The sequence below is a fragment of the Vulpes vulpes genome, chromosome 2 (assembly GCF_048418805.1).
Source record: "Vulpes vulpes isolate BD-2025 chromosome 2, VulVul3, whole genome shotgun sequence".
In the NCBI taxonomy this organism is placed as follows: Eukaryota; Metazoa; Chordata; class Mammalia; order Carnivora; family Canidae; genus Vulpes; species Vulpes vulpes.
The window spans coordinates 152,336,719-152,359,379 of NC_132781.1; the positions used below are offsets into that span (position 1 = coordinate 152,336,719).

The 22,661-nt window shown below is 52.3% G+C and overlaps 1 protein-coding gene across 6 annotated transcripts; it reads left to right on the plus strand.

Annotated features, from left to right (window-relative positions):
- The first annotated feature begins 299 nt into the window (after nucleotides 1-299).
- Nucleotides 300-22,093, plus strand: FGR (FGR proto-oncogene, Src family tyrosine kinase). 6 transcript variants are annotated; one of them, XM_072750596.1, is made up of 14 exons: nucleotides 300-335; nucleotides 591-665; nucleotides 9,286-9,348; nucleotides 10,330-10,562; nucleotides 11,051-11,153; nucleotides 12,149-12,247; nucleotides 15,935-16,038; nucleotides 16,309-16,458; nucleotides 17,140-17,295; nucleotides 17,373-17,552; nucleotides 18,125-18,201; nucleotides 18,458-18,611; nucleotides 19,379-19,510; nucleotides 19,619-22,093. In XM_072750596.1, the coding sequence occupies exons 4-14, from the start codon at nucleotides 10,343-10,345 to the stop codon at nucleotides 19,825-19,827; spliced, it is 1,584 nt and encodes a 527-aa protein (XP_072606697.1). In that variant the 5' UTR covers nucleotides 300-335; nucleotides 591-665; nucleotides 9,286-9,348; nucleotides 10,330-10,342; the 3' UTR covers nucleotides 19,828-22,093. The 6 variants fall into 6 exon arrangements, with proteins under 6 accessions (XP_072606697.1, XP_072606699.1, XP_025870296.2 ...); XM_072750598.1 differs by lacking the exon at nucleotides 300-335 and having other exon boundaries at nucleotides 360-665; nucleotides 10,333-10,562; XM_026014511.2 differs by lacking the exons at nucleotides 300-335; nucleotides 591-665 and adding an exon at nucleotides 1,051-1,226.
- Nucleotides 22,094-22,661: the final 568 nt, after the last annotated feature.

Genomic DNA, 22,661 nt, shown 5'->3' on the forward strand with positions numbered 1-22,661 from the left:
TCATATTGGGACATACCTGAGCAGGCGTGCACATGAGTACACACACACACACACGGACATTCACACACATCCCTGCTCATACATAGAAAACACATGTGTCTGTAAAACGTGTCCCAGTTGTTGATTACAAAATTGCAGTCATCAATTTCATTGCCTACAATCACTCACACACACACACATCTGTGCTCACACACCCTCTCTCCTTTCCCATCATATGCCAATAAACATACTTCTCCACCAAACAGCCCTCCCACACACACACACATCTCCTCCTCCCCAGAGGAGGAGGGATTTTCCTAGTCCTTGGTTAAAAGCTGAAGTAACAGTGGTGGGAGGTAGGATTGAACTCCAGGTTGGGGAGGGTGGGTGGGTGTGGATCAGGGATCCTTCCTAGTCCCATAGGCTAGGGGAACCATGTTAAAGGATGATGCTTAGTTTCTCTAAATCTTGGGTGTAGGGGGGGAGGCTGACAGCTTCTCCTTCCTCAGTGTGGCCTGAGGGCTGATTCCTCTCAAAAGCAGTCTCCTGAGAGAAAAGTCCCCCCCGCTGCTCCCCACTGTCCTACATCCCTGTGCCCCCCACTTGTCCAGCTCCTGAGGGAGACCAGGGATCTTCAGTGGCTCTGGTGACAGCAATCTGAAGCCAACGGGCTGTGGAGAACTTGGGTAAGGCCTGCCCGCATCTGGTGCACAGTTTTCCCAGCTGCAAAAAGGGGTGGGGGTGGGCTTCAGGGCTAGAGAAAAGCTGCTTCTTAACCTGAAATCCAATCGATCTAAAACAGCAGGTGCTTCTGGGATTGAGGAACCTGCCCCGTCGGAGGGGACCTTTGGGAAGGCTGCGCTGGGGGTTCAGGTGGGGGGGGAGGGAGTTGGGGTGCAGGCAGAGACGTTCAGGGCTGCGAGGGGGGAGGCACCGGGGGAGGCTGGCAGTGGGAGCGGGCGGGCCTGCGATCCCGAGGGCCCCTCCCCGCCTGGGGCAGCCGGCTTGGGGCTGGGGCGTGACTGTGAACTCTCCCCGCCGCCGCCGCCGCCGCCGCCGCCGCACCGCTTCAATAAGAGAAGTCCCAGGCGGCTTCCTCCTCCCGGCCCAGCGCAGGCGGCGGGCTGAGGCGAGCAGCGCCCCAGGGGCCCCCCGCCCCCCACGACGTCGGCTCTCGCGGCTGCCGGGAGCCCGGCCGGCTCGCCTGGGGTCCGTCGGCGGCGGCCCCCCCCACCCCCGGGGACCAGGTAGGCGGCCGTCAGGTGCAGCTGGACGCGCCGCGCGGCGCCCGGGGGGGGGGACTGCAGGGGGGCGGAGGGCGGAGCTGGAGGAGCCGGGACCTCGCCCCGGAAAGGACCCCCGGAGGACACCTGGAGAAGGGGACTGACAATCCCTGGGGAGGGGGCCGGAGGAATACGATGAAGCAGAGTAAAGGGACCGGCCCCCTAGAAAGGTCTGGTAGGGAAAGCGGAGGGAACCTGTCGAGTGGAATCGATAGAAATTGGGAAGGGGGCTGAGTCAGGGGTGAGGGACCAAGGGGACCCTCCCCAGAGGGGCAGGAGAATAAGCTGAGGGCGCCGTGAGAGGGAGGATGGGGGAGAAGCTGAGGGTTCTGGAAGAGGGTAAGGGGGGAGGACCAGGTGAGGGAGTTCGCTGCAGGAGGTCAAGGAGAACCATTTCTGCAGGATGCAGAACAATTCCGAGGGTCCAGGAAGTCCCCTATCCCAAAAGAGCAGAAGTCGCAGGGAAGCCTGTAGCCCGGTGGGGCGGGGAGGCTGCCCAAACTGCCGCCACCTGCACCCTCCCTTCCCCTCCTGGTGGGCGGGTCCCGGATGGCGAGGGGACTCCTCCAAGGCGCTAGAGGCGTGGGTCCCGGCTTCCTGGGGAAGTCCCCGCCCTCCGCAGGGATGGGCCTCTCTGGGTGCCCCCTTCCCGCCCCCAGTGGCGGCCTCGGTCCACGTTCCCCCTGGGATCCGGGAATTGCTGGCAGCCCCGACGGAAATCCTGCTTTTGACCGCAATTGCCCGGAGAGGCTGTCTCCGTAGCAACCAGAGGGTGGAGAGCCGGAGCCCCGAGCTCCGCTGCTGTTGGGCACGTCGCCCACGCAGCCCCCCTTGGTACCCCCACCGCCCCCATTTGGGGGTCCTCAGTCAGGGGTAGGCTTTTGGACAGAGGAGTAAGGCCATGGTGCTGAGTGTTCAGGCATCCTGGGGGGAGGCTCTGCAGTCGCAGGGACTTAGCCAGCCCGGGGCCCTTGATTGCTGTGTGACTTTAGACAAGTTACAGGCCTTCTCTGGGCCTGTAATTAGTGAGGTGGGGGGGGGCATTACCTTTGCCCCTACTCAGCCCCTATCCCCCACCCCATCCCAAATCCCCAGAATCAGGTGCTTTAGAAAGCACTTTTTGCAGAGTGTCCTGGAGGGGTTAAGAGTTCTTACTGCCCTGGAGGGATCCTTTCTTTCACCTTCTCAAAAGCATGGAGGGGGTACAGAAAGCCTGACAGGGCCTCCAGGACCAGCACACAAAGTGACATCTAATAAATAAATGTTTGTGGATCTGTTGAAGTCCCATCCTGGGAAAGTCAACAGGTTTGAGGGTCTATCCTCAACCCCTACAGTACCACACCCAGTGACCTCTGAGTCTTTTGGCATCCTTCCCCTGTGGTGGTGGTGGGAGAACAGAGCTGTTCTCACTTCACAGATAGGAAGAGGGAGGTTCAGCAGTCAAGGGCTGATAGGGCCAGAAGTGGGGACTTGGAATCCAGGGCATCTTGCCCGTGATGTGGTGAAAGAAGTAGGTGGAACCGAAGCTTGAGATCCCTCCTCATCTCTACTAAATCCCTTGAAGCCTTGTGGAAAGAGGAGTGGGTGACTGGCGAATTGACGGAGAAGGTGGGGAGTGTATGGGCTGCATGAACCCTGTGGGCTTGAAGCTATGAGCGAGGTGTCAGTGTTTGTGAGTCTGGTTTGGGCTTTGAGTGAATGAGCACGAGCAGCTGTGTGGGTGTTTGGGCGTTCTCTACAGCCACCTGGAGCTAATGTGGCAAAGGAAGTGGCCAGACCTTGGGAGGCTGGTTAGGGGGACCCCAGAGCTGGAGAAGGAGAAGCCAGGGCCCTTTGTGCACCAAGCATACCAGCAGACCACCTGGTTTGAAGGTTTGACCTGGTATAAGGTGGAACCAGGGGAGGAGGCTTCCTGTCTGACCACATCATGGAATCTAGACTCCTATTCCCTCAGATCTCCCTGGACCACCCATGGCTCCCATCTCCTTAAAACCGGAATCCCTGAAGACCCTTGAAATAGAAGCTGGTGGGTGGGTTTTCAGAAACAGATGAGAAACCACCATGACCCCACACAAGTGGAGAAAATTCAGCTGACACCTTCAGGATCATGTGGAGGATAAAGCTAGTGTGGCAAAGATAGGGCCCCTCTCTCACATGCCCCCACCACACCTGGTGGTAGAGTCAGACTCGGGAATGTCTTCTTGGGGCCTGGGTGTTAGGGCTGGGGTGCTATAAGGCCTCAAGAAAGAATGGTGTGGGATGGGTAGAGGTTCAATGAGAGATGAGGCCTCAGTGAAAGAGATGAGGGTTAGTAAGAGACAGTGGAGTTCAGTGAGGGACAGAGGGCCTCTGCGAATGAGAGATAAAAGCCTCTGGTCAGAGGGCTCCAGTCTTGGTGAGGGGATGGGGCGCAGTGCCCTGCCCCTGGCCAGCCCAGAGCCCTGAAGAGTAGCCGGAACTCTTGCAGGATGGTGGTTTCCTGCTGCTGCCCAAAGTCCCAGTTCCCTCTTTCTGAAATCCCCCCAGCGACCTAACCAGCTCAGCCCTCCCACCTCACTCTGGGAACTTCTCTTTCTTCTCCACCCTGCTGCTCCCCCTCCCTGGGCCTTGGAGGGGCCTTCCTCGAGGGAAAGGAGCAGAAGTGAAAGTTCACTGCACACCAGCTGTGTGCCTGGTGCTTTCACATTTGATGCTCCGAAACAACCCCATGAGGTAGAGATTTATATTCCTATTTTCTATAAGGCAAAGAAACTACAGCTCAGAGAGGTGAACCGACTTCCCCAATGTTTCAAGCTAGTTGTCAGGCTGCATAGAAATAAGCTTAAATCTGTCTCCAGGTTCCACAGACACTTGGCAGGGGTTAGGGGGGAACAGGACATCCTGTGTCTACATCGAAGCCCTGACATGGCTTCGGGAAGCATGGACCTCAAGAAAGAATGGGTGGGCCTAGGACTCCTATGTTCAGGAGTAGGGCTAGGCCTAAGGCTGGCTCCCTGCTGAGTGGCCAGCTGCCCTTTGGCAGGAGTGGCATGTTCACTTGGCCATGGGCTGGAAATATGACGTATACTAGTCAGAGACAGCATGACCTGCGCAGGCTCTGAAGAACACAGCCACGGTGTGAACTGAACTCTGGACCTGAATTAATGGTCCTGGCTTTGAATCCCCTGTGGCTGTCTGACCTCGAGCAAGTCTCTTTCCCTTCTACACACAAGAAGGAGATGAACTGATAAATGGTCCCTGGATGGGGGGCATTCTAGCTTTGCTGCTTATGGTTTTCAGCCTCACTTGGCCACTGCACACTGGGTAAAAGCCACATCTCTTCAAGCCTTCCCAGCAACTGCACAGAAGGTACAGATGCAAAACCGGAGGCTCAGAGGGCTTATATCATTCATCTAGAGTCCCGGAGCTAATAATATAATATAAAGAACAGGGATGCCTGGCTGGCTCAGTCGGTAGAGCATGCGACTCTTGATCTGGGGGTCATGAGTTCAAGCCCCATGTTGGGCATAGAGCTTACTTAAAAAAAAAAAAAAAGTAAAAGAACAGAGCTAGGTAAGGCTACACAGAGGGAAATGTTGAAGGCAGGAGCACCCTGGTCCAGGGGTGGACCTCAGCTCTAATACCTACCACTTGATTTTGACACAGATGAGGCTATGGAAACTAACTCCTATCAACCAGATATTTAAGAGACATACTCTTAAATATCTGTGCAGGCTCTGAAGAACACAGCCATGGTGTGAACTGAACTCTGGACCTGAAGTAACCAGAATGAACCTGAGTAACCAGAATGCTTATGGCCACTCTTTGAGCTGCTTCCTTTCTGGTGTTAGTAGGCAGCTGGCTCAGCTCTGAGGAAAGAGAGGCCTGGATTCAGATCCTAAGGCTATGAAAATCACAGTTGCCTGAGAGAACCCAGGCTTCCCCTCTCTAGGCTATCATGAGGACTTAGAGCATGTAGCACAGGGCCTGGCTCCTTGTACCTCTCAGAGGGACACACATTATTGCTTCTACAGGGGCTACAAAATAGAAGAGTGCTTATTGTGGGATTGGAGCCAAATGGATTGGGGTTGCATTTTTGTTTTATTTATTTTAAGATTTTATTTATGAGAGAGAGTGAGAGAGAGCGAGCCCGAGAGAGCACTCACAGGAGTGGGGCGGGGGGCGGGTAGAGGGAAAAGCAGACTCCCTGCTGAGCAGGGAGCCCCTGGGATCATGATCTGAGCCACCCCGGGCCCCTGGGGTTGCATTTTGGCCTCCTCTTACTTGCGGTGTGGTCTTGGAGAAGTTACTTACCATTTCTGTGACTTGGGTTGCTTATCTGTAAAAGAGGGGGTAGTAATAAAACCTATTTCCTCGGGTAACTAAATGAGATCATGCATGGGAATGCGTGCATAATGCCAGGCACTGAGTATTTTATAAATTAGAAACTTTAAACTCATAGTTATTGGCACCCAGACTTCTAGGAAGTCAAATTACTCTCCAAAGAGGGGAGGCAACCACTTAGGACATGAGGCAAAGAGGAAGAGTCCTGGGGGCTGTCTGCAAACACCTGAGCCCAACCCGCTTCTTCTGCCTTTTCTCCTCTGCCTTTGACTCTTTAATTCTCCAAGTTTCTCCTGATTTCTCCCTATCTCTTTTTCTGTCTCTGTCACTCTCTGTTGTCATTCTGTTTCTCGTTTTTATCTCTATTTGCCTCTTTTTATTCCTTCCTGACAGTGAGCTGCTGGAGCCAGCTAGTCCTGGCTCTGGGGAGCTGATTGTGTGAATCTCTTCCCAGCCCAGTGTCCAAGAAGTCACCTCAGTTACTTGAAATCAGCCATGGTAGGAATATTTATACAACAGAAATCAGCAAATGCTACAAATCAGGGCCTTTTTTTTTTTTCATTTTGAGAATCAGTATGCCAGCACACCACGCTGTGTTTCTCTTTGTACTTGTCTCACTCTTTACCTTTCTGTATCTCTCAATCTCTGTCTCTGTCTTCTCTTTCTCTGTCTCTCCCATCTCTCTCTTTCCTCTGACAGAGCCACATGAGTATGGTCACATATTGCGTGTCTCCCTCAATGCCTTGGATTGTGCAGGTGCCAGACCTTGTGCCCAACCCCCCTCACCCATATCCTCCAACCACTTCTGCATGCTGGCACCCAGACAGCCATGCTTAACCCTGGACTTCAGTCCCCATGAGGCTGGGAGTGCCAAGTCCTAAGAGCTGCTCCCTACTGTCTGTTCCCTGCACTCTCCACGCTGCCCAGAGCTCTTCCTCAGCCCACTGAACCCTCTGGCTCCTTCTCAGAGGCTCACAGTTTTTGAACCATCTCCACCCCCATTCCAGGCATGCAGAACTTGGGAATCTCATTAGGCTGCCTTAAAAATGTTGTGATAGGGCACCGGGCTGGCTCAGTTAGTGAAGCATGCCACTCTTGATCTCTTGTGAGTTTGAGCCCCACGTTGGGCCTACAGCCTACTTTTATTTTATTTTTATTTATTTATTTTTAAGATTTTATTTATTTATTCATGAGAGGCACACACACAGAGAGAGAGAGAGACAGAGGCAGAGACACAGGCAGAGGGAGAAGCAGGCTCCATGCAGGGAGCTCAAAGATGCAGGACTCTATCCGGTGTCTCCAGGATCATGCCCTGGGCTGGAGGGGGCACTAAACTGCTGAGTCACCCGGGCTGCCCTACAGCCTACTTTTAAAAAAGAATTAAAGTACACCTGGGTGGGTCAGTGGTTGAGTGTCTGCCTTTGGCTTGGGTCATGATCCTGGTGTCCTGGGATCGAGTCCCACATCAGGCTCCCCATGGGGGGCCTGCTTCTCCCTCTGCCTGTGCCTCTTCCTCTCTCTGTGTCTCATGAATAAACTAATAAAATATTTTTAAAAAAATTTTAAAAATGTTGTGATATTTATCCGGGTATTTTAGGAAGTGGCAACCTCGTATCTATGTGGGGACCCAAGAAGTTGCACACATTTGTGTCTCTTATAGAGAGGTGCTCTGTGTGGGTCTGTGAATCAGCAGAGGGCTCTGTATATATCTGTGTGTCCCTCTGGGGGCTCTGTGCATCTGTGCATGCTTGCAGGAATGGCTGTAATTATCCGTGTCTGTGACCAGGCATGGGAGAGAAGTGGCTCAGATTCTAGAGCCAAACGTCAGGATTCATTATGTATGTGACCTTGGGCCAGGCTCTAAAACTCTCTGTGCCTCAGTTGCCTTATAGTAATAGGCAGCAATAATAATAGGTCAGAGTGTTGTTATGAGAATAAAATGCAGTAATATATATAAAGTGTTTAATGCAGTGGCTGGCACCTGGTAAGTGCTAAAATCCTGTATATGCTGTTCTCGTGGAGAGGCTGTGTGTATGGTGTGTGTATGTGCATGTGTGTAGGTGGGTGGGGGCCGGGGATGTCTGTATGTGGGGATGTGGGTATTTGAAGATGTCTGTGTATAGAGGAGCTCAGAGTCTCTGTGAGGTGCTGTGTGGAGCTGAGGTAATGTGTGTATCCAAGAATGTCAGGAGGGCTGTGTGGATCTGGGTGGAGGCCCTGTGTGCCATTTGAGATGGGTCTGTGTCTTTCTGTGAGAAAACCTCCATTCTCACCCTGTAACCTTTGTTTTCATCCTATCCCCATCTGTCCCCTCAGTGCCTGAAATCCCTTCCTTTCCCAGGTCCGGGATGCCCCCCACCTCCACCTATTTTCTTTCCTCAGGCCCAACCAACCCTCAGTGTCCTGGAGACTTTCAGACACAGTGGTTGCACCCCAGGGGAGGGGTCCTGAGGTGAGAAGCACGGCAATGGCTTAGTGAACACAGGCTATTTTAGGGCTCTTACCACAGCCTGCTTCGCAGTTTGCCAGATGGGTGTCACCCCCCCTACACACATGGGAGAACAGTTACAGTGAAGAGTGAGAGGGGCTGGTGGGTCTAATGTGACAGAGCCATCCTCTGAGCGCTGGATCTGGTGGAGCCAGGAAGGCTTCCTGGAAGAGGTGAGTATCCTCAGCAGGAGGGGCAGGACCTGGAGGGAAGATGAGGAGGATGTCCCTACGGGAACTGGACTTGGGGGCCGAGAGATGTCAGGTGGGAGCACCTGTCAAAAGGGTCCTTCCTCAGCCCTCTGGGGGAAATCAGGGTTCACTGGGTTAGCCCCACCCTACAACTCTCCATTCCTCTCACATCTTAAGAAACTGAGCCCTCTCCCCAGCAGTTCCTCTCTAAGTGTTGCAATGGCAGAGTTTCTGATGGGGTGTGGGGAGCCCTTGCTCAATGATCTGCCTGCCCCATTGCTCAGAGGACATCACTATCGGAAAAGTCTTGGCTCATTGGAGGGGCTCCTCCCCAAGGGATCCTGGGGGCCCTGGCTTCTGATCTGGGCCTTTACCTGATGTGTGGGATTAGGAGCGAGCTCTGGAGGTAGGTGTCCACTTTCAGCCTGCCACCAGATGTAACCCTGGGACTGCTGGAGCTTACGGAGCCCAGGTGGGAGCAGAGGCAGCATGAGAAGGAAGGGCTGGTTTTTAGGAGCCAGTGACTGAGGGGCCTGTGAGTGAGCTGAGCATGGCTTGACAGAAATCCAATGAGAGAGGTGGGCCTAACACAAAATTGTGAGGATGAGTCTGTCAACCTATCAGGCAGCCTGTGTGCCTGTGTATGTGTGCGTGTATCTGGGCGGCAGAGCTTGGACTTGCATGAGAGTTAGTTTGTGTCAGCGTGTTGGTGTTATTGGTGAGCACACTCATGCGAATGTATGCTGTGGGTGTTGGTGTGTGACTGTGTGCTGGGGGGTGTGTGTGTCAGGGAGTCGGTGTGTCAGGTGGATATGAGTGTGAGAGAGTTGGTGTGGGTAGTGTGTCCTGTGTGAGGGTGGACATGTAAGTTTGCCAGGGGCGGTGGGAAGGAAAAAGAAGGCAGAAGTCATGCTGGGACAGAGCCCAGGCCTGGCTTCCTGAAGAGGGCAGAAGCTGGCAGCTGGCTTGCAGGAACCTTGGCAGAGCCTTCATCTTTCATGTCCTTCTCTCTCGCCCTCAGGTCTCTGGCCCCTTCCGAGGACCATGCCGCAGCCCCACTGACCCAGGAGTAGGAGCCAAAGGGGTGAGTGGGGAGAGAGGGGGCTGAAGGCTTTCAGGGTCAGGAAAAGGGGTGGGGTGGCCTTCCTGAGCCCCACAACTCTGCAAGGCTCCCTCCTCCTACAAGAGCCCTGTTGCTAGGTAACAGATGGGGGAGCCACAAAGAGGCAGCTTGAGAGGCCAGAGGCTGGACCCACAACAGGAAATGGCCTTGATCCCCCTCTGCAGGGAATCTCCAGGTGCAGACACACGGAGCCCTCACACACACTTACACACCAACATGTCTCCATACATAGACATGCACATACACGGAGGGCTACACGCACACATACACAGGGACATTGACACATACTTTCACAGACCTGTATGCACAGATACACACATGCATAGACAGGCCTGTAGGATCCCACGCAGGGTTATGCATGTGGTCATACACACGGATGCAGAGGCACCTACTCACACAGACCAGCTGCACGCACAGAGATACATGCGCGCACACACACAGGAACACACAGATACACTTGCACGGCAACATTGTACATACGTATATGCTCCTAAGACATGAACACACAGAGCTACCACGTGCACAGGGACACGTACCCACCCACACTTGTATACTCACACAGACACACAAATATCCACAAAAGGCTGCACCCACATAGGCACACCCACAGGCAAACTCACAAATACTTAGAGACACACAAAAGACGCACATGTACAAGCACTCTGAAGAAGTGACAAAAACACAACTTTATCGAAGTAATAGGAGGCAGAAATATATAAATAAACACAAGCAGCATCCCAAAGCTGAAAACCAGCCCATTAAGGATATATATCCTCCCTCCAAACATACTCAGGCAGCTGGGAGGTAGACCCAAAGGTGGCCCTGCCCCACCTTTATCCTTCACCAGGGAAGGCCCTGAGAGGGGAAACTGCATGCCTGTGTGAGTGTGCGAGGGTGGCCTATCTGGTAGGGGCCCCAGAGTGAGGCATACCCGTTCTGTAGCAGGGCACCTGGAATGGGCTGTGTGTTCTGCAAGAAGTCGGAGCCAGGGCTCAAGGACGATGTTGGCCTGGAAGGGGAATTCAGGGGCAATGGGGCTGCGGACCGCTATGGCCCTGACCCTACTCAGGCCCGGAGCATGTCCTCCTTTGCCCATATCCCCAACTACAACAACTTTCCCACTCAGTCCACCAACCCCACCTTCCTCGATGGGGGCACCATCAGGGGCATCTCAGGTGAGTCTCATGGCTGGAGGCAGACGCTGCGTGGACCCTGGAAGAACCTGGGGGGAAGGAGACAGCTGTAGGGGGCTCCACTATGACGTGGGAGACACAGCCCCACTTTCAGACCACAGATGGAAACTGTACGGCCCTACCTCAGAAATCCCAGTCTGAGGGGAAGACATAGCTCTGTTTCCATCTGAGATAGGGACCCTGATGACAGGCCTGGGTGGGAAGTCTTGATGGAGAAGAGGAGGAATGGGTGACTTGGGAACTCCCCAGGGTGGGAGGGATGAGCTGGAAGGCATGTGCCCTGAATCCATGGGGAGCCAAGCTATGAAACCCAAGTCAGAAATCCACTGGACTCCAAAAGCCTCTGGGAACCAGGCACCGCAGCTGTGGGGAGGCACAGCACCTGGCTGGGGAGCAAGACTCTGGGGGTTCAGGCCCCTTGGAGCCCCTTGTCCCATGCCCTACTCTGCTGAGTAGCCCTGACTCTGCAGGGACTGGGGTGACCCTGTTCATCGCCCTGTATGACTATGAGGCCCGGACAGAGGATGACCTCACCTTCACCAAGGGTGAGAAGTTCCACATCCTGAACAACACGTAAGTAACCAGGCCACCTGGCTCAGGACACAGCCTGGGCTGGGAGCAGGACCCAGAAAGGAGTCTACCTAGTCCCTCAGAAAGCTCCAGTCTAGTTGGGGACACAGATATATGACAATAACAACTCAGAGTAATTGCTACTATGTAGGGGGGAACATGAGGACATATGGGCCCAGAAAAGACACTATGGTCTTAAGGCTAGTGATCAGGGCAGGCTTCCTGGAGGAGGTGATTTCTAAGGCGAGACTAGAAAAATACATACAAGAAGTGAGGAGAAGAGGAAGAGAGAGTGAGAGAGAATGAGAATAAAGGATGACTTCTAGAAACCACCAAATGGTTCAGTCTAGGTAGATCATAAGGTATGAGGTGTAGAGTGGAGAGGCCAGAAGCTAGAGAGGTGGGTGGAAACAGATTCTGCAAGGCCTTTTTTTAAAAAAATATTTTATTTATTTATTAATGAGAGACAGAAAGTGCAGAGACACAGGCAGAGGGAGAAGCAGGCTCCATGCAGGGAGTCCGAAGTGGGACTCGCTCCCGGGACTCCAGGATCAGGCCCTGGGCCAAAAGCGGCGCTAAACTGCTGAGCCACCTGGGCCACCCTCTGCAGGCCTTTTTAAGCCATGTTGAAGAATCTAGATTTTATCCAGAAGGAAATATGGAAATCATTGGGGGTAGGGGAAGATTTCAGTGGGGGACAAAGTGACTGAGTTAGCTGTCCACTGCCTATCCAAACCCCAGCCCAGCTGAGGAGCCAAAGGAGAAAGCCAGGAGGCCCACATGTCCCCAGACATGTTGCTTCTGCAGGGAAAAGTTTCCTGGGGCAGCATCAGTGGCTGAGAGCAGAACAGACAATACCCTGGAGGGGTGTGTGTGTGTGTCCAAGGTGAGGGGCTGGCAGGGCTAGTCTCCACCTGACCCTTCACAAGGCCCTGCCTGGCCCCAGGGTACTCCAGGGGGCTGGGTTGCCACTGACCCACTGCATTCTGTGCCTGCAGTGAGGGTGACTGGTGGGAAGCTCGGTCTCTCAGCTCCGGACGAACTGGCTATATTCCCAGCAACTACGTGGCCCCTGTGGACTCTATCCAGGCTGAAGAGTGAGTAGTGGGAGTGGGAGGTTGCAATCCCTATGGACAGGACAGGATTCTGGAATCCAAGGCCACCTCTGAGTCACAGCCCCATTCTGAGCCTATCTTCTTACCTATAATTCTGTGAGGTCATTGTAAGAATAAGAGAAGAGAATAATGATGATTATGACAATAACTAATATTTATGTAGCATGTATTATGTTCTGGGCACTATTCAAAGTGCTTTCTGTGCATTAACAGAGTTAAGAACTAATATTATTCTCTTTATGAATGAGGTAACTGAGGCACAGAGAAGTGAAATATCCTACCCAAGCTCATATGGCTAGTAAATAGGTGGAGTTGGTATTTGAACCCAGATAGGTCTGGCTGCACTTGTTATGCATTATACATGTTGACTCAGTGATAACAACAGCATATGAGCTTTTAAAACTTGTAAAAATGCTACACAAATGCAAGGGGATATTGCTTAGAATTAATTCTGTTAAAGGGGTGCCTGGGTGGCTCAGTTGGTTAAGCATCCAACTCTTTTTTTTTTTAAAGGATTCATTTATTTGTTTTAGAAAGAGAGTGTATGCATGCACCAGCAGGGGGAGGGACAGAGGGAGGGAGAGACAGAGAGAGAGAAGTAGACTCATGGCTGAACTCAGAGCTGGATCCCATGACCCTGAGACTACAACCCCAACCAAAACCAAGAGTCAGATACCAGCCGACCAAGCCACCCATGTGCCCCGCATCTGACTCATGATTTCAGCTCAGGTCATGATCTCAGGGTCCTGGTGTAGAGCCCTGAGTCTTGCTCCTAGCTGAGCAGAGTCGCTTGTCCCTCTCCATCTGCCCTTCTCTCTACTTACACACACACTCTCTCTTGCTCTCTCCCTAAAATAAATAAAATCTTGAAAAAAAAAAAAAGAATTCATTCTGTTCAGTAGGCAGGGAATCATCATTCGTGGTGTACCATTATAACCTGAGATATGACGACAAGGACTTTACCTACCTTGAGTCATTTAATTCTTACAGTCACACCATTGATATTTTGTCCCCATTTTACAGATGAGAAAACTGAGGCTCATAAAAAACTTTTTTATCTATGTGCATATATATATATATATACACACATATATATAAATATAATTATATATATATATATACACACACACACATATATATATAATTATATATATATATGGATCGGAGAGACTGCAGAGCAGGAGTCACCAGGATTTGTTACTAATTTGCCATTGGTTATAAGGAACAGGAGGAATTAAGTGTGATCCAAAGTCTTCTTGAGGAACTAAGTGGGTGATGGTGTCATTTGCTAACGTGGGGAACACAGGAGCAGGTATAGATACCTGGGTTCTGGTGGGGGACTTGCTGAGTTGAGGTCTGTAGAGAAGAACACCCAGGTGAAGGACACTGCCAGGAATTGGACTAGGCTGTGCTTCGTATGAGAGGGCCAGGCTGCTGACTTAGCCCAGAGGAGAGGGCATCTTTTCCTACTTGGCACTAAGGCTCTTTGTTTGCTGTAGCTCTTGCAGAGGGCACAACTGGGCTGGCGTAGAAATCTGGGAGTCTCCAGGATGGAGGTGACAATTAAAGCTGCACAGGAGGGTGAAGGAAGAGGAGGAGAGTGAGAAAGAAATTGGCCCTAGAACTCAACTTTGGAGAAAGCTGCCTTGAAAGAGAAGTTGCCGTTAGGAAACCAGGCCAAGCCAAGTCAGAACAGCCAAGAGGGTGGAGGAGAGGTTTCAGGAAACAAGAAAGGGAGTGTCAGAGGCTGCCACTGGATTTGGCAATGGGGTGACCTTGGTGAGAGATGTCTCTGTGTGAAGTGGGGGTGGAGGCCAGACAGCAGAGCCTGGGAGGGAGTAGGAGGTGAGGAAGTGAAGACCCAAGTGTGAAGTGCTTTTTCAAGTGAAGAGAAGGTGAGAGATATAACAGAATGTTGATGGCAAGTTAGGGCTTAGAACAGTTTTTTTGGGGGGAAGGAAGAAATGTGGGCATATGTAGAGGTTGGTGGGATGGAGAGGCTGCAGGTGGGGGCTGGTTTGTAGGGGAGAGGTGTCCCTGAGCGAAGGGAAGTAGTTGGGGTCCTGAGCTCAGAGGAGGTGAGGCCTTCATCCAGAGAAAGTGGTAGGAGTCATGGAAAAGAGAAGGGTGATGATGCAGAAGGTGGGAGGTGTGGGAGGTTCATGCTTGTGTCCACATCTTAGAAGCAGTGTCACGAAGCTCTGAGAGACACTCATTGCAGTGCCATGGTTAAGAGCAGCGTTGTGGTTAAGACTGCAGGCCATTGAGCGACAACTGGTGTTCCTATTCTGGCCAACACAGCTTAAGAGCGTGTGGCCTTGGGCAAGTTGCTTAACCACTAGGTATCTCAATTTCCTCATCTGTCTAATGGAGGTTAATAATAGGACCTACCTCACAATGTTGTTATAAGAACTAAATGAATATAAGGTGTTTTAAAGCAGAGCATGCCATAAAATAAGTACTGTTATTATTAAATTAATTATTAAGGAGGTAACTACTCCCATGGGTATGGGTGGGGGCACGGCTTTGAAAAAACTTGGGAATGTGTCCTGTCTACATAGGCCTTCTACAGTTCCTCTTTCCCCATCCTGCCTGCCCACCTGGACACTCTATTTGCCAGTACCTTCCTGTCCCCCAAACTATGCCCAGTACCCAGGTGTAGACTGGTTTGTTTATTTATTTATTTTAAATATTTTATTTAGTTATTTGAGAGAGAGAGAGTACACACATGCACACACATGCATGCACACACACACACACACACACACATAAGAGCTAGTGGGGAGGGGGTCGGGTAGCTAGTGGGGAGAAGCAGAGTGAGAGAGGGAGAAACAGACTCCTCACTGAGCAGGAAGTGACACAGGGTTCAAGCTGAGGACCTTCCAGATCATGACCTGAGTTGAAGGCAGCCAGGTGCCCCAGATTGGCCAATTTTGTAATCAAAGGACATCTGAGTCTTCTATGGCACTTGTGGGGCCACTCTGGTTCTCCCAGTGTATTTTCACAGTTGATTTAAGGCTACAGTTCAGTCTTAGGAAAAATATCCAAGACAAAGAAGGAATGCCTGACATCTGAGGTTGAAGTCCAGCTTTATATGAATATCCAAGTTAAAGGGAGTGGAGGAAAACCAGCAGTCAGAGCCAGGCAGGAGCAGTCATGAAGAGGGGAAGAGAAGCAGGAAAGGCTGTTGTTTGGAAGTCATTGGAGGAAAGGATTTGGGGGTAGGGATGGATGGGGAGAAGGATCTGAGAGATTGCCTAGGTGGTGGGAGAAGAACTAGGCTGGGAGGTAAAGCATTTCACGTAGACCTCATCAACCAGTCCTGAGGGAAGGTCACTTCTCCTCTCTGAGCCTCAAGTTCCACATCTGCAAAATGAGCCCTTGGAGGAGCGGTAGTGAGATGAATTCGGAAACTGGTAGCACCCTGATGAGATCACTAGTGACTGGGGTCCTAATGATTTTAGTTGAAGGGAAACCCAGAGAGTGGAGAGAAGTCTAACCTTTACTGGGTGGCTACCACAAGCCAAGCATTCCACATTCCTGGTCTCTGTGCACCTCACTGAGGAAATTGAATCTTGGCTAGTGAGGTGGTTTTCCCCAGGAGGCTGAGTTGTGGGTTGAACTGGGTGTATCTGGGTGTATCTGACTCTTGCTGGCCCTTCCCAACAGGTGGTACTTTGGAAAGATCGGGAGGAAGGATGCTGAGAGGCAGCTGCTCTCCCCCGGGAACCCCCGGGGGGCCTTTCTTATTCGTGAGAGTGAGACTACCAAAGGTGGGGGCCTGGGAAGGGGCAAATGGGAAGCTCAGCTGTTAGGGTGGGGCTAGGAACAGTGGTGAGGGGCTTGGGTCATGGGGGAGTGGGGGGCAGATGGGACAGGGGTGGAGGTTCAGAGATTTGACTAGGACCGAGTTCAAGGGATGTGGCCATCCAAGTTCTGAGTCCCCAGGCATTTGGGTGTCTCAGGCTCCAAAATGAAGAACAAGGAGGAAAAAAAAAAAGAACAAGGAGGAAAGCAGACTCGAAGACAACCCTTGCCCACAGGTGCCTACTCCCTGTCCATCCGGGATTGGGACCAGACCAGAGGCGACCATGTGAAGCATTACAAAATTCGCAAACTGGACACGGGTGGCTACTACATCACCACACGGGCCCAGTTCCACTCGGTGCAGGAGCTGGTGCAGCATTACATGGGTGAGGGCTGGCTTCCAGGGCTGGTGTGTGCTTTGGGTCCCTGAACTAACCCACTAAGAATTAGGGCCAGAGAAGGAAAGGGGTTCCCAAAGCAGTAGTGGCTGGAGCAAAACTGGAACCCAAGTGTTTGGGTTCCCAGCCCAGGATCCTGCTCTGTAGGATTCCAGAGAGAACAGGTGTGAGACGTCCACGTCAGAAGGGCGCCCCCTAATGTCTAGCTGGGCAGGAAGCCAAAGAGACCTGACTTGGAGGATGGGCTGTAGGGTTGAGAGGAAGCTGGGAATCAATGCCCAGGTTTCTGCTTTAGTAATACCAAAGGTGAGGTGCAGGGAAGGGCGAGGGCCTCATGTCCACACCACTGTCTCGAATCCCCAACTCATTTCTACCTGTCAGAATCCCACCTTAACCCTGAAGGCCCAGCTGGAGGCCACCTCCTATGGAGAGGACTCCAAACCCTGTAGGGGTCATCCTTCCTTCCCTGGGCACCAACATGTTCACCTACTCAGTGGGTCAGGTTGCCTTTGGCCCCGGCGTGTGACCTCCCCTGTGGCCTAGTTCCTTTCCACTGATGGGGGAGGGGAGCAGGGGAAGGGCTTCGCCTGGGACAGGATGAGGAATGGGTGGGGCGTCCTGGCCTGCCCACGACCTGCAACACCCCCCCCACCCCCCACCCCCCGCCAGAGGTGAACGACGGGCTCTGCCACCTGCTCTCGGTGGCCTGCACCACCATGAAGCCGCAGACAATGGGCCTGGCCAAGGATGCTTGGGAGATTAGCCGCAGCTCCATCGCGCTCGAGCGCCGGCTGGGCACCGGCTGCTTCGGGGACGTGTGGCTGGGTACGGAGGTCCCGGGGGCGGGGCGCGGGCTTGGGACCACCGGGAGCGGGTGCTGAGGAACCACGACCACCTGGCAGGCATGTGGAACGGCAGCACCAAGGTGGCGGTGAAGACGCTGAAGCCGGGAACCATGTCCCCGAAGGCCTTCCTGGCGGAGGCGCAGATCATGAAGCTGCTGCGGCACGACAAGCTGGTGCAGCTGTACGCCGTGGTGTCGCAGGAGCCCATCTACATCGTGACCGAGTTCATGTGCCACGGTGAGGGGCGGGGTCAGGAGGCGGAGTCTGGGGGTGTTCAGAGAGGTGTCTCGGGGGAGGGACCCGAGTGGCGATCTGTGATGGGACCGGGGACTTTGGGCAGAGTCCGAGAGTGAGGCCGGGGTGAGGGAAACCACGTGAGTCCTGAGAGTGGAGGCGGGCCCATATTTAGACAAGGCTGGGGGCCGGGGCTGGGGGCGGAGCCTCGGTCGCTGGGGGCGGGGTGGTCAGTTGGTGGGTGGGGTTTTGGGGAGCGGAGACCGAATCTGTGATGAGGGAGGATCTGGGGCGGAGTCTGAGTGGGGCGTGTCTAGGGGGACGGAGGCAGGGAAGAAACGAGCTGTGGGCTGAGTCTGGGTGTCTGTGGGAGCGGGTCCTGGGCGAGATCTGTGAGGGTTTGAGGCAGCTGGCTGGATCCCGAGTGGGGACGGGTCTAAGGGACAGGGCTGGGGCCAGGGGGCGGGGCCAAGCTGGGTGAGAAGGAACCTGGCTGGGGGCGGGGCCAAGCGAGGGAAGGCCGGCTTGGAGCTGGGGGTAGTCCTGCTGCTGATTTTCTGAGTCCCTTTCCTCAGGTAGCTTGCTGGAGTTCCTCAAGGACCGGAAAGGCCAGGATTTGACACTGCCTCAGTTGGTGGATATGGCAGCCCAGGTAAACTGGGACAGCAGCCTTTATCTCAGACTGCCCTCCTATTAACCTCCGCAAACCCCTGTGCCCTTAAACACTTGCCCCTTTGGAAGTACAGTCCCATCCACTGGATCATCTGTGCCACCTGAGGCAGGGCAATGCTCCTCTCTGAGCTTCAGTCTCCTCATCTGGAAAGTGGGGTTTTCAAGTGATCTCATGTACAAGCCATGGTGTTCCCATCTGTCCATACCTTGCTCCCCCCCCCCACCCTCCCCCCCAGGTAGCTGAGGGCATGGCCTACATGGAACGTATGAATTACATCCACCGGGACCTGAGAGCAGCCAACATCCTTGTTGGGGAACGACTGGTGTGCAAGATAGCTGACTTCGGGCTGGCTCGTCTCATTGAGGATGATGAGTACAATCCCCAGCAAGGTGCCCTGCCTCTCCTCACCTTCCTAGAGTTCCCCAGTGCACCAAGGGGCTGCCACGGGGTCCCACATATTCTGGAACCATTCCTCCTACTCCTAGACCACCTGGGGTACTCCCATCCTGAAGCAGTATAAGAGGCCACTCTAAGTTTGAATCCCAACTCCTCTACTTACTAGCCAAGTGACCTTAGGCAAGTCACCTAACCTCTGTGAGCTGTTTTTTTCTCATCTATAAAATGAAAATATTCAGACAAAAGTAAGTCAACAGATATCTATCAGGCACCTACTATATGCCAAGCATTGCTATAATTCTCAAGTGAAAGACAATAGAGTCTAGCTAGAATGTCTGGGAATGAATCCTAGCCACTTATAAACTATGTAATCTGGGCCAGTTACTTAACTAGTCAGTGCCTCCTTTTCCAAATCTGTACAATGGGGATAATAATAAAAATAATATTTATTTCACGGGCTTTTTGTAAGGTTAAGTGAGTTAATGTATGTAAACCACTTTAAAACAGTGCCTGGCAGGGGCGCCTAACCAGATTGGTTGGAAGAGCATGCAACTCTTGATTTCAGGCTTGTGAGTTTTTTTAAGTTTATTTATTCATGAAATCTCTACTCTCAACATGGGGCTCAAACTCACAACCCCAAGATCAGAAGTCACATGCCCTTCTGACTGAGCCAGTCAGGTGCCCCAACATGCCATTCTCTTAATCCAGCTATCCCCAGGGACCTCCCCAATACCTTTCCCTTCTCTCCCAATCTCTGCAGGGGCCAAGTTCCCCATCAAGTGGACAGCCCCGGAGGCTGCTCTCTTTGGCAAATTCACCATCAAGTCAGATGTGTGGTCCTTTGGGATTCTGCTCACTGAGCTCATCAGCAAGGGCCGAGTCCCCTATCCAGGTTTGCTGGGGTGGGGAGGTGGAAGGGTGGGTGGTCATGGAGGGGCTTTTCCTGGTTGCCTCTTTCAGAGGGACTAGGCCCCCTGAGTGACAAAGCCCCACCCTCCAGGCATGAATAACCGGGAAGTGTTGGAACAGGTGGAGCATGGCTACCACATGCCATGCCCCCCAGGCTGCCCAGCATCCCTATATGAAGTCATGGAGCAGACCTGGCGTCTGGACCCAGAGGAGAGGCCTACCTTCGAGTACCTGCAGTCCTTCCTTGAAGACTACTTCACTTCTACAGAACCCCAGTACCAGCCTGGGGATCAGACATAGCCTATTTGGGCATCAACCACCTTTCTGGGGTACCCACCAATCCCTTCCAATCCCCAGGGCTCTGATCCCAAAGCTCCCAGGCTTAGAACCCTTTAGGGTCCTAGCATTTCAGAGCAACCTGCTTGCCCCTCTAGGGCAACAATCCACTCATTTTAAAGATGGGGCCAGTAGAGGCTTAGAGATCATCCCTCACTCTGGCTCCAAGCACTATTTCTCCTCTTCCCACTTAGGCGCCTACCTCCAGATTCTCTTCCCACCTCTCCCCCAAAAGAAATGCTCAGACCTTGTCTAGTTATTTATAAAACTGTATATCCTTTCCCTCACTTACCTCCTATCTCTGCTTTTTTACCCTACCCATCCCACTCTGAATTTACCTCCTACTCAATTCTCTTGTGTCTGTTAATTGCAAGACAGGGAAAGTTTTTGCTGGATCCCTTTCCTGCTGGGTGGACACTGTAGTCCAGGACTGAGGTCCAAGCCCAGGGTGAGGGAAGGCTTGCTGAGGGCTCACCACCTCTCTGAATGATTTGTGTGTTTATTGCTTTTTGTAAATAAGAAAGGTGATAATATGAATCCTTGAGCCATAAAAATCCCTTCTGTTAGGGGAAATGGTGGCCAGAGGAAGGGGAGTGTGACTGCTTTGGCTGCTGGGAGGAGGGAGAGGTAAGAGAGTACCCTAATGCCTACTGAACAGAGGGAACTCAAAGTGTGTTTTGGGATACTCAGAATTCCTGATGCTCATCCCCATGTGAGTTTAGGACAAGCTGAGAGATGGATACAGAAGATAGGCAGGCAGAGATCAAAATGTCCCCCTTCATTACTAAAGTGGCTTTCAATCTATGTGCAGTGGGTCTGCTAATTCTCTACTTGATTTCAGCAGATATACCATTCATCACAGGCAGAAGAGCATAACCTGTTAGGCCTCTTTTGACAGGGACAGTGGGGAAGACCACAGAGGACTCTCCGCAGCTCCTCAAAAAAAGACAGAAGAGAAGGGAAAGGAGAGGTCTGAGAGCTAGTCTACCTCATTGGATTTCACTCCAGGCAACTCTGCTCCCTAAGGGGCTTTGGAGAGGGTGGAAGGCACTTTCGTTGGTCACAGGGATTGGGGGCTCCTACTGGCATGTCGTGGGCAGGGATTGGGGATACTAAACAACCTGCCATGCACCTGTGCAATGAAGAATATTCCTGTGCCCTTGCTGCCACTTTGAGAGACTCTGGCAGGTGATGTGCTTCCAAGCGGAAACAAAAGTAACAGGGAATAAGGGTTCCCACCTCTCCCATCAGGAAATCACAGACCCCTGACTTCCTAAGGGAATGGACTGGGGGAGGGTGGTGGGGAAGAGTCTGGGAGCTAGGAATCACTGCTGCAACTGGCCAACAGTTACTAAACATAACTCTGGGAAGGGCCCTTTGGTAGGTAGGACCCCAGGAAAACAAACTCCAACAAGACCTATCTGTCCCAGAGGAGTTCACAACCAGGCTGGGGAGAAATAGTAATAATAACTCACTTGTTAATTGCTGCATGCCAGATGTGTTTACATTCATCTTTTCATTTAATCCTGAGTCTGGTTCCATGACCAGCCTGAGTCTGGTTCTATGTCCAGCCCCCACTTACAGATGAGGAAACTGAGGCTCAGGGGTTACATGATGTATCAAGGTCAGCCGGGTGCATGTGACAGAGCTGGGACTTGAACCCAGGTCTCACACCAAAGACCATGATCTTTCTAGACTTCAGTCTTTGAAGGGATCTTATCTGCCCCACGTAGATATTTAGAAGATCTTTCTCCCTCTAGATATTCCCTCTAGATATTGGTAGAAACATTCCCAGAAATCCCTCCAGTTGAGGATCCTAAGGAAAGGAGACAAGGTGACCAATGCAGATGGAGTTTCCTGCGCTGAGCCCTGTGTTGGAGACTGCTGCATGGGAGCAGTAAGATGAAGAGGCCAATTGGCTGCTGAGAGAGGTGGTCAGAGGGGTGGGAGCCCTGTACATTTGTGCTCTCTGCACACTTGAACTCAGGGGCCATGGCTTTCTGAGAGCCTGTTTCTGGCTGACTAAACTCACAAGAGCCTGACACAGAAGCCAGAGGCCAGTGTGTCCACTTGCCATGGAGTAAACAGATAACTGCACAGCTCTGGAGCTGCAATGCCTGGTGTGAAACCTGCCTCCACCATTCACTTGTGAGTGAGGCAAATTATTAATCTCTCCAAGCCTCAATTTCCTCCTCTGTGAAAGGACAATAAAATGTTCAACTCATGTTCACCCTCTTTGTCACGTCCATTTATAAATTACTTATCCTATTTATTTCAAATGAAGGCCCAGCAGAATAGTGAGCCTCCTGGAGTTTACCAGGCCCTTGGTGCTCCCCAGCAGAGACCAGAGCCTGGAATCCCTGTATCTACTGTCCCTCCCTCTGGTGCAGCCAAATGAATTCTCCCTTGTACCCCCTTTCCTGTGCATCCTTCTGTTCCCTTCTGATAGAGCACAATGCAATTGATTAGGCCTCTGTTTTCTCAATTTCAATCACATCCTGGCCCTGCCTCCCTGAGATTACAGGCGGGTCACCTTGATTGCGGTTTCCACTGTTCACAAAACTCTTCAGTCGTTTACAAAACCATCTCTCGCCTCATTCACTCCCCCACCTGGCTCTTCTCCTCCGTGATGCTGTGTGGATTTTACTGGCTTAAGACTCAGAGGGCAATTTTATTTCCAAGTTCATGGTGGGGGAGGAGGATACCTAATTGGCTAATGCTGGGTGTTTCACATGCATCATCTAATTTGATCCTCACCACAAGGAGTGCAGAAGGGTGATTATTCCCATTTTACAAGA